General features: G+C 38.8%; 1 protein-coding gene across 5 annotated transcripts; it reads left to right on the top strand.

The window, feature by feature from the left end:
* Window positions 1-1,055: 1,055 nt before the first annotated feature.
* Window positions 1,056-15,560, top strand: LOC135238818 (protein RUFY3-like). 5 transcript variants are annotated; one of them, XM_064306896.1, is made up of 15 exons: window positions 1,056-1,319; window positions 1,559-1,746; window positions 5,441-5,500; window positions 8,911-9,084; window positions 9,506-9,623; window positions 9,731-9,832; window positions 9,987-10,110; window positions 10,530-10,594; window positions 10,875-10,940; window positions 11,053-11,122; window positions 11,379-11,471; window positions 11,842-11,922; window positions 12,220-12,390; window positions 12,891-12,964; window positions 13,656-15,560. In XM_064306896.1, exons 2-15 carry the CDS (start codon window positions 1,569-1,571, stop codon window positions 13,726-13,728), a joined length of 1,449 nt encoding a protein of 482 aa, XP_064162966.1. In that variant the 5' UTR covers window positions 1,056-1,319; window positions 1,559-1,568; the 3' UTR covers window positions 13,729-15,560. The 5 variants fall into 5 exon arrangements, with proteins under 5 accessions (XP_064162966.1, XP_064162964.1, XP_064162965.1 ...); XM_064306894.1 differs by having other exon boundaries at window positions 1,057-1,319; window positions 12,867-12,964; XM_064306895.1 differs by having other exon boundaries at window positions 1,057-1,319; window positions 12,223-12,390; window positions 12,867-12,964.

Consider the following 15,560-nt stretch of genomic DNA (forward strand, 5'->3'; position numbering starts at 1 on the left):
CACATAGGCCCACAGTAAAACACAATTAAATAATTAAAAAAATAAAACACATTAAGTGGATTTTTATTAAACAAAATTTGTAACATGCAGTTAGGTAACTGAGACGAAAAGTCACATTTCAGTTGAAGTCGATACAAGAAAATCATCTGAATTTCGTATAGGCAACGAAACATTAATTAACATTTAAAGACGTGAAGTATATAACTGTTGTTCTAATGACTGGTAACAACGTTTCAGCAGTCGAAGAATCGCAGCAAAGTAAAGGTTCTATCGTGTAGGCGCTGGGCTAATATTCGCTGCACGGGTTGTACGCAGAGACTGTAAAAAACGGTTGTAGGCTTATTAGTTTGTTTGTAGCTACACGTGTTTTTGCTAGCACTAGCTAACATGAATGTAACGAGACATAGCATGTTGAAGATGCAGCGCACCATCTAATTTATGGAAGAGGGTTAGCGTTTCAAGCGAGAACTTTAAAACTGTGTGAAACTTATCTGTGTTATTATTGGAGCAGTCTACGGCGAAATAAATTTAGGTTTATCTGTTGTATTTTTATTGGGGGGGTGTAGGCTAATATAGCTATGTCCAAAAGTTCATTCTTATTTAGTCTACCGTTTTTTTTTCTTGCAAAAAATATTTTTAATGCTAATGGAAACATAATTCGTGCCGTAATCAAAGTGATTATGCGGTTTAAAGTGTTAATCGAGAATGAGACATAATGAGCTTAATATTTTATTTATAATTTATTCATAAAGTGATGATAGCGCATAAACGTCGCGCAAAGACACGTATGTCTTTACGTGACATTTATGGGCTATCATTATTTTAAACTGGTTCACAGAAAACCGTCTCTTTATATTCGCCTAGCCTTAGACATTACTGCAGCAATCAAAATATAGGCCATTTCTCTAGGAAATGCCGGGATTTTTGATTCGCACAGCCTGGCAGGAGATATATCTGATGCAAGAGCGATGGATGAGCTATCCCTGCATCAGCATCAGAAAGGCATCTTGGGAATTTTTCCCTCTCCCAGGCCATCTGCTCACGTGACACCGAGCTTCAATACAGCTCATTAGCCGGCCATTTTGGTCTACACCCAGTGCACTGCGCACAGCCAATCCAATTAGTATGAAGCAGGCTGACCAGGGGAGAGGAAGACTGTGATTTCACCAGCAGCAGCAGCAGCAGCAGCAGCAGCACCCAGGCTTTCACAACGTCTCCAAATCCTCTAGCTGTTCAGATCGGATCAGAAGGCGTGCCGTGAAAGCAAGGCAGCCTTTGTTGTGAAGACAGCGACTTTTCCCCTTACTCATCTGTGGGAGGTACGACAGGGAGGAGGCAGAGAAAAAAAAAAAGAACAGCATCTTTTCATCAGCCCTGCTGCATCACTGGGAGGGGGGGGGGTTAGGGTTAATGCCTGTTGGTTCTTATTTTGCCCTCTTTTTTCTCCTCGTTTGCTTGGTGTGATTGGTGAGTGAGGACTACAGACTGAGCTGCGGTGCTTTTCCCAGTCCTGTGCCCTGTGGAGACTTGTGTGCTTTCTGTGTTGTTGTCATACCAGCTGAGTCATCATGTCTGATCTGACGCCTCAGAGCGATGCCCCAACCCCCACCACCGACAAGATCACGCAGGCTGCCAGGGAAACCATTTACCTCTGCAACTTTCGGGTGTCCGTGGACGGGGAATGGCTCTGCCTTCGAGAGCTCAACGACATTTCCCTCACGCCCGACCCGGAGCCAGCCCACGAAGGTAGGTGCTCCCATTGTGCTGGGTGTTGCTGCTGAGAGGGGTGAGGCCGGGTTCGCTAGCCACAGCATCACTGTGTCTCAGATGCAGGGATGCACTGAAAATCGATGCCGCCCAGCGTCCACTTTTTAATACGAATGATTTTTATGATCGTTAATATGTGTGAGCCAGGAACAAACTTCTTCTCATTGGAATAAAGGCTACTGCTATTTACATTTTCACTGATCGGAGCAAGGAAAAGGGTAATGTACACAGATAGAATATTTATTGATGTGGTTGCTGTCGATAGGCGGTTTGAATTAGTTTGGAAGACAGGATGAAGAATTATGTATTTTGAGTGAAGGAGTGCATGATTTATTGCTGCCTTTTTTGTGTGGTTTTAAAATTAGATTTAACACACAGTTTCACATATTTAACCCAATTCCTGCAAATACTTCAGTGTTCTGTATTTAACAGAGCAATGTGATTTAATCTGGATTCTGACTAAATACAGGAAATTGCTTCGGCACAAAAAAAATTGTGTATATTTTCCGGTGTCTAAATGCTATTTTCTTAGTCCTCCCTGGATAAAAATATCCAGTACCAAGTTGCAGTTCATAATTGACTTTATTTTTGAAGCCTGATACCAGTTCCACAGTACCACAGTTCCATAAGACCCTTGTGGCCCAATATGTAAGCTCCTCCCTTTTTTTCTATTGTCTGCAACACTTCATCTTTTTGGCAGTGCCCCTCACATACCAACATTTGTAAATAAATCTTAATGTTCAAATACTATGTTTATTATACCCTTAACATTGATGTCACTCCCTTAACATTTGCTGTTTGTACATCTCATTCATTTACATTCACAGAATATGTTTAAGGTCAACTGCTTTGTTGTTACAGAATTAAGTCAGAATAATTGCACAGCTGCCTGGCAACACTGCTGGAGGCTGACCCAGTTATTTAAAAAAACATTGTTTGTAGGTCAAGATTTTTTAGGTATATGATAAATTCAAGTATTTGCATGGCAGTGAAAATATTGAAATGTGATATTTTTAAAATCCATAGTCAAGTTCTGTCTATAGCTCTTCAAGGTGGAGTAGCTTTTCATTTATTTGCACGTCGCAACCTTTAAAATAGTTTTTTTTAAAAAGTGGGATATATGAGGCTGACATTTGTGAGAAACAATTGTTTGATTATGCAAGTTCAATCAGGCCTCATTAAAAAATTCCTAAAATTTGTAAGGCCCGTGAGTAGGTTGTATTCTCTGACTGAGGCGCCATGTTTGTTTTGTGGCCTGTGTTTCTGCCTCTGCCTCAGTAAGTGGGCTTTGACATACTTTGCTGGCCATGTTTAAGATTAAAATGTTTTTATCGTTAAGTAATTAGAAGATTGCATTTATGTGAGGATGAATATACCCTGCTTTTCTGAGGGGTTTCCTTACAGGAAGTTCATCAGAGACTTGCATTTCATCAAGTATTCCCGGCAAAGTATTCCAAGTATGCTTTTTTCTTGGAATAAAAAACTGCTTTTGAAAATCAGTGGTGAATGGATGGAAGAATGGAAAAGCTGCTACCTGTCACTATATACTTACTTTTTATGATCCATATGATCACTTATTCCCTTTAACAAAAAGGTTTTCTCCTTATTTAATCCAATATTTCTAAAAATTGTTCCTCCAAACATTTGAGTTTTCATCATTCAAGGGAAGTGGGCACATTTATTAGATTTTTTGCCCACTGTATAATTACTCAGTCAGAGTAATAAGTAGCTACTTGTAAGCCTTATTTTTTAAAATATTTGCATTGATTCATATTGTATCTAAATAGTTCTCTGAAAATTTTTAAAAATCTGTTTTCTCAAGTATACTGTGCTTAAAGCAATATGGAGATATGCATGGAAAAGGCATATTGGTTCACTGGCAAGAACTGATGATATTGTCACACACAGGACAAGAAGACCTGCAGTTAGGTTTGTGTGACAGACCTTTGAGCTGTTTTGACCACAAGTAAAGAATGCCAAGGATTGTAATTCTGCAGAGTCACGTGTCATCTATTGCATTGCACTGTATAATTGCAGAGGACATGGTAGTCCATAATTACAAAGACATCAGGCAAGCTATTTTTTCCTCTCTCTTGTGCTGCACTTGTTTGATAACAGAACATCGTTTTGCTATTGCTAAGTAAACCCTCATTAGAAAGTGGTATCCTCCTTTTTAGATTATCTTTAGAACACTGTGACCTTTATGACCACTAGTGTTAAAAGCCATAATCATAATTCTGTGATCTTTTCAGTTTTACCATTTAGCTTTTTTTTTCCTGTGTGTTGATTAATAAGGGGTGAAGTTATTCTTCAGCACAGAAAAGTAGAAGTTTAGATCATTGCAGCGGTATCCCTCCAGTTTAATGTATGTCATTTGATTGTGATAAATATAAGTGTATATATATATGTGAACAGAATCCAAATCAAAAGCCCAGTGACAGTGCATTCAGTCTTTCCCAGATTGAAAATATTTTTGTTGTAATAATTGTTTTTTGTATTGATGTGTCATCTTTGGCTGAAATTAGAAACTCACAAAAACGTAGTGTGTAGTGTGAAAGCACATTAAAAAAACTATTTATAGAAATTAACTTTCTATTTCCTCTGACTTATATTGACACGACATGAGCATGCATAAATTGGATTATCCTTCACAATGCTGATTTACTAATGAGTGGAAAAGTACATATGCCAGATGCCTTTTCCTTTTCCCCAACATAAGAACCTCAGGGCTATTTTCTGGAAAAGCAGAAAATAGCGCCTTAATGTCTGTAGTAGTTTAGCTTTTTCCGGAAGGTTGTGGTTGTGTTGCGGCATGGCTGAGGCTGAAACTGTGTAGTCTTTACCACCAGAAGAAGCTTTACATGGTGGTATAATAATAATAATAATAATAATAATAATAATAATAATAATAAACTTTATCTGTGTAGCACGTTTTTTTAAACAAAGTTTACAAAGTGCTTTACAGAAAATATCAAAAAAGATAGCAAAATAGCAAAACCAGAATCGTTGTAATAAAATATTATTAAAAACAAATAAAAATAATATTTAAAAAAACAAATAAAATAATAGTTAAAAAAAGGCTTTTTTCGCAATATGTCCCTTCAGACTGCATCATCCATTTTCATTACTTTAGTTAGGCTATGTTGATCAATATGTAGTTCTACATTTTCCATAGGATTTAAATGCATTTTAATGCATGTTTTATAGTAATAAAAAAGTAAAGTTTGTGTTAATAAGTAAGAAGTAATAAGTTCAGTGGTAAGCATATTTTCTGATCAACTGAACATATTATTATTCCTATTGGGATTGGCTGTTTGATTGTGAGGTTGCTGGAGTCTTAATTGTGTCACAACAAGGAGGTTCATAATCAGTGTACAAGTATCAGAGGTGAAAATTCAGATAAATAGGAATTGTGATATGAAATGCCAACCTACAAATATTGTTGTCCCCTTGTTCTTCACAAGAGACTAAACAATAATTGTGAATGATTGCTGCAGCCCCCCCCCCCTCCCCCAAAAAAGAAACAAACAAAAACAAACCAAACAAATGAACATTCCCACCTCACTTGTTACCCCAATTTCGTTAGTGGTGCTTTTATTTCCAACCATGGTATGCATGACATTCTATCCTTTGTTCTTTTTTCTTTGTCCCCTTTCCATTTCCCCTTGCAAAGACTCATGGGAGGATTTCACAGATTTGGTGGAGCAAATGCAAATGCTTGATGAGTTTGAAGGTGCGTATCACAGCATCACTGTCCCAGCTCCTGCCATCTCAGCCCACCCACTCCGGTGCCATTTCTAGGCCTTGTCTGCTGGGCAGGCGTTTCCATGGCCATCGTCCCCTGTGACATCACTATCTCCCTCCCTTTTCTGGGCTTATCCGATGTGCATGGCTCTTTGGCATTTCACCGTCTCCTTTCCACTTCCTCTCGGAGCACCCACACGCTGTGCCCCTGCTGCAGTTGGCAATTCGTCCAATGGCAGAGCTGTCAAACAAATTTTCCCACTGTGAACGGCGACGCCCTGTGTCCCGGTAACATGTTGATGCATGTCTTCAGGAACTCTTTTTGGAGGCCTGTTTTTTGAGGAAATATTTTCAGTGCAGACTGTAATTCTGTTATGCTACCCATGCACGTGACAAAAATATAAACCCCTGGTAGGCTAGTCTCTGATCTGAACCATGGAACTGGAATTCTGGTTTGTCAGGATGAAAAGTGAGCCTGTAGTGAAAATTGTGCTTTTCCACGCTGATAATCTTGCTTGATTCATATTTTTTAAAACCATGGGAATTTTTTTGGATGTGATTGCCATTACCTAAATAATGTAACAATACATTAGGGTTGAGCCAATGGATGATATTTATTGTTGGTTTTGGGAAAACTTGTAAACTCAAATTTACACCACTGATCTTGTACACACACACACACACACAGATATATATATATATATATATATATATATTTATATTGTTTACCACCTCCCCATTCATGTGCAATACTTTTCTTCATTCTTGCCTTTGTGAGAAAATTGTGCAGGCAGAAAAAGGAAAAAGAAAAACAATAAACAATCAAACTATTCACCCAGGGCCGGCCCTAGGATTTTGGGGGCCCTAAGCAAATCTGTCTGAGTGGGTGGTGGTGCTGTTGGATTCTGTCAAGCAGGGTGGGGGGGGTGGGCTGTTAGATTCTGTCGAGCGCGTGTTCGTCGAGCAGGTGTTTGGTGGGGTGCGATGAATGTCGATGAATAACGATGAATGTCCAGGCAGTTTGGTCTCTTCTGCTGAATTTATTTTGTTACTGCTAAATTTTAAATAGTTTAGCCATGCTAGTCTAATTTCAAGATGATAGTGACAATATTGGTGGCGTTTGGTGACAGTCTCTCCTTGTTTTCACTTGGTTGCCAATTTCCCTTTTTTGTTTGGTTTAAATCCAAAGTAATAGTTGCCGAATTGGCATTTCATGTCTGATGGTTTTTCATTTAGTCTAGTTTTTGGTCAGCAGTCTTCGTTTGTAGGTTTCAGTTGCAAATTTATATGCAGCAGATGCACAGCCCTTATGCAATAGTAGTAGAGCTGCTACAAATCCAAGAATTGTCGGTGGCTGTTTTTTGTTAATGAAGTGATTTTCAATGACACGGGTCTTCCATGATATAATGCCCACCACAGGAATAATTAAATAATTTTTTTTTTTTTTCATTTGCTGATTTTGTGTTCCAGGTAGTCTACCAATTTAACAGCCGCAAGTCTGTGGTCAACCACGTGCTTTCTGTGCTCCCAAATAATGGCAGTGTAGGCACGTTGAGGGACTGCTAAGAGGAAAATGCACTTGACCATCCTCTTGGTTGCTAATAAAACAGCAAATGGCAAAATGCATTCTCTTGGGCTGCAATAACACATTACATTACATTAGAGGCATTTAGCAGACGCTCTTATCCAGAGCGACTTACACAACTTTTTTACATAGCATTTTACATTGTATCCATTTATACAGCTGGATATATACTGAAGCAATGCAGGTAAAGTACCTTGCTCAAGGGTACAACGGCAGTGTCCTTACCCGGGAATCGAACCTGCAACCTTTCGGTTACAAGCCCAGTTCCTTACCCACTGTGCTATACACCCAGTTATGTTACCAGCTATGTTGTATGGGTAACAATCAAGCATGGCATGGATGATACATCATGCAACTGTCCAAATGGGGCCAAAATCCTCTTTACTGTACCTTCAATAAGGGAGCCAATAATTTTGGAGGTGACTATATGCAGTTTATTCTTTCAGTGCTTTTTTAGTTGAGTATGTTTATTTGTTTGGCATGACAACCGTGACCAGTACATCGAATTTTGTGACGGCACATAGGAGCTCTGCTGACATGTTTTCGAGTACGAGAAGAAGCAAATAATATTTTTTAAATTTCCATCGACTCCTGCCCACTTCCTGTGTCAGCTGTGAACAAGCAGTGATCTGCTGTTCGGGCCATTCTAGTGGCTTGTCGCTGAGAGTAACTCATTGGACTGCAGTCATGACATGTAGCATCTAATGCTGCATACTATCGTCCGGTTGGCAATGAAAATATCTCAGAAATTTCAGATGCGGTCTGTATGGAGTTTTTTTTCTACAGGCCGTAGTGATGCAATGTGTACATATGTGTGACCTTCTTTCTCTGAAAGGATGCCATGTGTATGTAAATGTAATTTAGATCTTAGGGAGACTGATCATGTACTAAACTGTTATCATAAGCAATAGAATGTGACCTGAACAATAGCATTATTGGATCACTCCCGGGTACATTCCTTTATAGTTTGTGCTTGTGTCCTGTGTCTTCATTTGTCTGCACACTACCTTTTGCTGCATTTGATTTGTACTGTACCGTTAAGTTCCCCACATGTAGATCCTGGGTTTTGATGTCTTTCAGTATTGGCATGATTTGAGGATGTCCGTGGCCAGAGAGCTTTTTGGGTTTCGACGGTTCCCTTAAACACCAGTAGTGCAGAACAGTGGGGGAAAAAAATGAGAAAGTTACTGTATGTAACAGACGATGTACCGAAACATCAGCAATGTTAAATGCACACACACACATACACACACAGTGTACTTTGGGCATATAGCACACAAGCATTAGAAATTTGCTCATTCAATCAATGTTTTGTTATAATAAATTGAAGACCAATGATACTGATTCTGTCAGGCTTTGATATATGCTTTTAGATGTGCATTATTCATATGTGTTGATAGTTTTAAAAGTATCCTCTTCTGCTTTACTTCCCAGTGTTTTAAGACAGAAAGCAGTATCCTTTCTAAAGTATATATTTTGTGGCAAAAAGTCTTGCTAACCATTAACATGTGAACCATAAACAGACATTCTATATTTTTTATTTTTGCGGTACATAAGCATTCTGAAATATTTTTTGCATTCTTAACATTTTACAGTTGTTTTCAATTTTCCTATTCATTTTTTTTTTTTTTAAACATTGAAACATGAGTATATTCTCCTTTTACAGAAGAACATTGCTTGTAAGCGATACAGTGCAACATTCCATGCAGCTTTCATGTTATTGCCTGTGTATTTGACTGCGTATTCGACACGAATGCCAGTGGCAGGACGATCATTTCACGCCTGGCCAGTAATCATCTCCCTTCTCTTTTTAGACCCCAAGGACCCCATCACTATTGAGCGGCTCAACCTGATGAACATGGCCAAGTTGAGCATAAAGGGACTGATCGAGTCTGCTCTCAACTTGGGGCGAACCCTCGACTCGGACTACGCTCCCCTCCAACAGTTCTTTGTTGTGATGGAACATTGTCTAAAACATGGCCTAAAATGTATGTTGTTTCAGCCATTTATTCACAGCATATTTTGCACGTGAGAATCAGATTTAATTTATTCTTCTGTGTTACAATACACTTGTTTTATGGAACAACGAAACAGTACTATGAGTGCTGTGAACTCAAAATTGTGTTTTACTGAGGAAAATAGGCTCATCTTGTCTATCGTGTTCCAGACAAGCTAAGGTTTTCAGCTCTTAACCTCAAATGTGAAAATATTATTTTTATATTTTTCAAATGTCATACCAAAGGTGGAGATTAAGTGAACCAGAAAAAAACTAGAAATCACGTCATTGGAACACAGTAATTGTAATGTTTAGGTCCTGCATTTTCATCCAGTAGCACATGTTAAAGGATATTTGTCAGTGTATATAGCTGTGTATACATTTCCAATGACTGAGCTACACTTTACATTCAGCCAAGAAGACCTTCCTTGGACAGAATAAGTCCTTCTGGGGTCCTTTGGAGCTGGTGGAAAAGTTAACCCCCGAAGCAGGTGAAATCACAGCCAGTGTGAAGGACCTCCCTGGGCTCAAGTAAGCAAAGCTAATAGATTTGGTGATGCCATATTCTACAAATAATACACTTTATTTTTCAGTGTATGTCTGGAATGGTTATCTAAATATACTGTTTCCCCGTGTAGAACACCAATAGGGCGAGGAAGAGCCTGGCTTCGCCTTGCCTTGATGCAAAAGAAATTGTCAGATTACATGAAGACCCTAATCAACAGAAAGGACCTGCTCAGGTACATGCCGAATTACTTCCTGGCACTGCAGCTGTACTGCTGGAAACCGTATCAGACATTCTGGTATTAGTTGCATTGTGCATAATGAGAGACATCAGAAATAATCCACCTCAAAATGTCTTAGATGTGTTTATTTGATTTCTTTTCTCTTCAGTGAGTTCTATGAGCCAAATGCGTTGATGATGGAGGAGGAGGGTGCTGTGATTGCCGGGCTGTTAGTGGGTTTGAACGTTATTGATGCCAACCTGTGTATGAAGGGAGAAGACCTGGATTCTCAGGTGATTTTAGCCTAATTTTCACTATGATTCCATCTGATACTATAGCTTTTGAGCGGTAATTATCAGTGATTCGCCTAAAAATCTCTCACTATCGCTCCTTCACTGTGAATGATGCTAATGTCTTGGGTGCCCTGGGGTTGTATTTTGAATAATGCTAGCTATTTCGATAAAGAATGCAAATGTACAACTACAGTTTGCAATATATTTCTGTGCAAGAAGGTTTCAATCTCCTAAACAGAGAAACACATTATTAATACTGCTCTGAAGGTGAAATTTGCCCTGTTTTTTGGATGAAAATTAAGTCTCAGTTCTTTAGCCACAAAGCTGACTCTGTTTAGGTGAGCTGTTTTCCTGAAGATTTTTGGTTGTTGTGTGTATTCAGTCTTTGCTCTCATCAGCCTTTGCACATTTCCTTCTAGGTTGGAGTTATCGATTTCTCCATGTATTTAAAGGATGGGGGCCACAGCAGTAAAAGCACAGAGGGGTAAGTTTATAGGGATCCAGTTTGTCTCTTTATGGGTTGCTTTAAGCCCATGTGAATCAAGTTTGTTTATTTCTAGGCTGCTCTTAGTCACCGTAGATCCAGTTTGTCTCGTGACAGATTGCTTTAAGTCCATTGTCGATCCAATGTACTGTTCACGTGTTGCTATAAGTGCACATGGATCAAACTTGTCTGTTCATAATGTCGCTCAACAGTAAGTCCACAGGGATCCAGTTTTTTCTCCTGCCAGAGTTTTGGAACCATTTTCTCCCTCGTTTTGCAGTGATGGACAGATCACGGCAATACTTGACCAGAAGAATTATGTTGAGGAACTTAACAGACATTTGAGGTATTTTAATTTCCTTTAGAACAATTTGCCATTGATGTCAGAAACATCTGATGCTCCTTCTCCTCAATTTACTCATCTATTCAGTCCAGTTCTTGTTCATTTTACTCAACAGTGCCTCAGTGAATAATCTCCAAGCAAAAGTTGATGCACTAGAAAAGTCAAATACAAAGTTAACAGAAGAGGTGGGTTTATGTGCATACACTGTATTCAGAAGAATCACTGAGATGTAATGCATCTGGAAGTCATTCAGACAACTAAAATTTTCATTATGTATGTATTCAGAGTTAGTTTATGTATGCTTGTGTGTATCTTTATATAGTACACTTATATATTGTACTAAATATATAATTTGCTGGTATACAGATTTATCAAATTCCTGCTTTTAATGGCAAGTGTTTATTTATAATATACCTGTGGGTTTTGCCTTTTTTTTTTTAGCTTGCTGTTGCAAACAACCGGATTATAACGTTGCAGGAAGATGTTGAACGTGTGAAAGAGGAGAGTTCTTACCTACTGGAGACCAGCCGCAAGGTTTCTGCATTTCCTTATAGTTTCATATCATAAACTGCAGCTATAAAAGCAGGAATAAAATGTCATAGGATTTAAATATTGTGCCTCATGAGCAAAGACATATTCTTGCCTGGTGGTATGTGAATGGTCATTCATGTTAAACACTTTCATACTTATCTGTGTACAGTTCTGCCATAATCTGAAAGTTCCTGGGGAAACCAGATGTGATTATGAAGTTTAGACAGTTAGTATTGTGCTTGTGACTCAGTGGGATGGAGGTTCTAGAAGTATTGCTTCATTTCAGATTTTGATGGTGATTCATTTCGTTATGGTGTGTGTGTGTGTGTGTGCATGCGTGCGTGTGTGTGTATGTGTGTGTGTGTGTGTGTAGGTATTGAAAGCAGATGGGAGTGCAGATGGACAGGTTCCAGGAGAGGCTCGGAAACAGATCAGGGATGAAGCTCAGCATTCGGTCTGTTTCTCTTTCATGTGTATATGTGGGTTTGAAATTGATTTTGTTGTTAACTTATTTTTGGTCTTTCTGTTTTGGTCTCTCTGTTGAAACTGGCTCAAGAAATAAAATTGCTCCAAGCTTCATTTGAATTTATGCAAGTGCTAACATTTGGAAAGGTTGTATTTTGACACAATTAAGAATTCCTGTAGTTTAAATACAAATAAATATGGTAAGGCTTTCATTATATACTGATGCTCTGTGGGTTGTTAGACTCGTGGACTGTGCTTCAGAGATTGAACATGTTTTTTTCTTCAGCAGGATGTGGAGAAGGATGTGGAGATGCAGACTGGTGTGAAGCAGGAGATGGAGCAGTCCATGAAGTTTATGGAGAAGGACATCTGTGAGAAGCAAGATGCTCTGCAGGCACTCAGGCAACAGCTGGAAGATCTGCGGACACTCAACCAAGAGCTCTGCCACAAATCACAGGTACTACAGTAACTGGAGCGCACCCGCCTTCTGGTGGAGGTGCCGCCCTCTGCAAACCACACTGCTCAGCTCAGCAGAGCCTCCTCCCAGCTGAGACTAAATGAAAGCTCATGGTCGCCCTCTTGTGGCCTCTCTTGTACACTGAAAAAAGAAGAAATTTTCCTTCTTCACTGCTAATCTCTCCTTTGTAAAAATGGCTTGTCTCTATGAAGATTCTGGTGTGCACATATATTGTTTTTGGGTATGTGATATGTATTAAATATTTTAATCAAATAGAACATTAATCCCTCATAATATGACTATTTTTAAACAAGGATTAGGGGTTTTTTCCATTCAAAATGTCACGATTCATGATTATGTATGTACTGTAATGTGATATGATATGCTTTGACAATATATTCCTGAAGACAGTTCTTAGCAAGCTTTTTGCGACAGACAAAGCTTCCATTGTTACTCTATGTGTTGTGTATAATCAGAGCTCTGATTCGTCCACGAAACAGAAGATTGAAATCGTCAGCCGCGTGGACGAGAAGGCAAACCAGATCGCAGCAACAATTAAACAGCTGGAGCAGAGGTAGGAGCTTATCTCGGCCCTGTTGACTTTTCTGTCAAGCCGAAAGAAAAACTGTAACCCTAAACAAGCACTTGAAGATACAGTCCATAATGTTATAGATTAAGTGTGGATTTTCATTGTTAAATTTGGCTTTCCGTTCATGCGAGTTCATTCGTTTTCATTTATGATCAGGTTACTTGTGAACGAAAAGACAAATCCATTTGTTAACATGGTGAAGATCCACAGGAGGTAGACGTTCAAAAGACAGAGGATTGCACACTGTTTTCTCCTTAATTTAACAAAATGCCAAAGACACTATGTATCTCTGTGATATCACTGTATACTGTAAACAATGACAGAGGCACATAGTGCATTGGTTGTGTTTTGTTAAATAAATTAGGTCTTCTTTAAAAAAAATATATATATATATATATCTGTTGATTTGAAGGTAAACCTTCTCTGCCTGTTGATAGAACACAATGTTGTCTTCATAACTTTGTAACAATGATACAGCCGTGTAATCCAAAGCTGTGAGCTTTCTCTGTTTTTTCTGTTGTTGGGATTCCTGTGACTTTTCCACCCTGCCCGAAGATTGGAACCGCGTTCTCTTACCTGTATTAACTGTTTTCTCCCTCTTCTTCTCCTCATTATTTTGCTCTGTCACTCCATTTTCTTTCTTCCCATCACTCCATTTCTCTCATTTTATGACCAGTGAAAAAGACATGGTGAAACAGGCCAGAAGCCTTAATTCTGCAGCAGGAAAAATCCTTCAGAAGCAGCATTAGGCCACAAAAACCATTTAAATTTTCCTAAATCTGATGTTGACTTTGATTATAAATTATTGTGTAATATAGATCATGACAAAGTTAGGACATTGATTTACAGGTTTTACATCCATCCGTTTTCTTTTATGAGTCCTTTTTCCGCAAGCCTCTTGAGATTGCGGTGCCTTTGCACCTGCTTTGAGTAGTGGAAGCTCAGCCCTTTGCCTGTTTTTGTTCTTCCTCCTGCTGTGAGAGAAGTACTGTTGGCTGAGGGAGAAACGCAGTGGAATACTAGGAACGAATGCGTTTGCTGGAGAACAATTTAGCCTTGAGCCAATCCCCTACGATGTGTCTGCGTCCGCTTCTGCTACACCGGACGTGGCTAGTGGAGTGTAGAAACGGGGCCGTCTTGCGCTGCCAAGTTGCTCCATGAAACCTTGCCTTCTCTAAATGCCTCACTGTAAGACGGACGGTAGCTCAGCAAACAGAATGTGAGTGCCCACTCCCTGTCTTTATAAAAAAAAAAAATAAGGACAAAACCGCAACTACTGACTCGGTTCTTGGGTTTAAAGAAATGTAGAAACACAAGCACATGTTTCAGCATGACCCTTCCACGGCAGTTTATTCTGGTAGTTTGCTTCAGCAGAGATGTTTGTAGTGCACCCAGGAAATAATATTTTCACGAAGGACACACAATTTGCTGGTGTGATATGTGCATATGGCATGATCTGAAGCCCAATTTACATAAAAAGATAATGTGTTGTGGTTTGGAAATAGTTCGTTTGAACCCCAAAATTCCATAGTTTTTTTTCTGGTGAAACAGTCGGTTTCAGCAAAGCTTAAAAGTGAACTTTGCAGTATATAATTAAGATCATTTAAAGCTCAATAAATTTGAGTGAACAGTAACGCCAAAAATATGTTGTAATACTTAGCAGTTGGGAACAATTTTAAATGCTTCTTTTCCAATTAGCTGTTTAATGTTTTAACTTTTTTTTGCAAAAAACATGTATGTCTGTTTACTATTTCCTTTTCTCTGCAAATTTAATATTTACATATTTAAAGGCTGCTTATTTTGTTAGTTTGTTTTATTAGACAGGTTTTTGTTTACATTTTGTCAGCTAGAAATCAGTTGGAGCATTGTGTGGAGACATATAACCAGTTATAATAAAATTACTAATTCAGGTTTTGCTTTTTTCCTATCTGCTGGTCAATCGTGCCTAAATTACATTGTTAACTCATATGAGTAGGAACAGGTGAATGAAACATGCAATTCAAAACTCAAGAATCTATATAGTTGCAGCACATTAACTTAAGCAATCCAAATGAATAAGTAAGGTTAATTGTTCTTATGAAAGTCATGGCTGGGCTGATAGTGTACTTATAGCTTAAAGGAAAAGTGGAAAATGTATGTTTATTTAACTTCAATGTAAACTGTAGTGAAATAGCATAATAAAACATGAAACAAATGGCCTGGTTCACCGTCTTTAAATCCCTTTCATTAATTTCACCCTTTACATTTCACCCCTTCTTGATCTGCCAATTTAAGTTCTCTTTTCTGTTTTTCCATTGAAATGGGGTCCCTCCCTATCTCCCATTCGCTTTTGTTTTTACCACAAGTTCACCCCGGCTCAAAACCTAATCGTGAGAGGCACAGCAGGGTGGAAGCCTCTCTGCCAACAATAAAGGGCAGTTCAGGCAGGAGTTTGAAGGCAAGAGTCTGGTGATGGAAGTGGAACGACTGAAAAGGCAGAGGTAGGAAGCACCTGTGAACTCACACCCTGAGAGAAACAGAACAGGTACAATACAATACTTTATTGTATTGTATTTAAAGTATTGTATTGTAAAAAAACAAA

Source organism: Anguilla rostrata, chromosome 14 (genome assembly GCF_018555375.3).
Source record: "Anguilla rostrata isolate EN2019 chromosome 14, ASM1855537v3, whole genome shotgun sequence".
Taxonomy (NCBI): domain Eukaryota; kingdom Metazoa; phylum Chordata; class Actinopteri; order Anguilliformes; family Anguillidae; genus Anguilla; species Anguilla rostrata.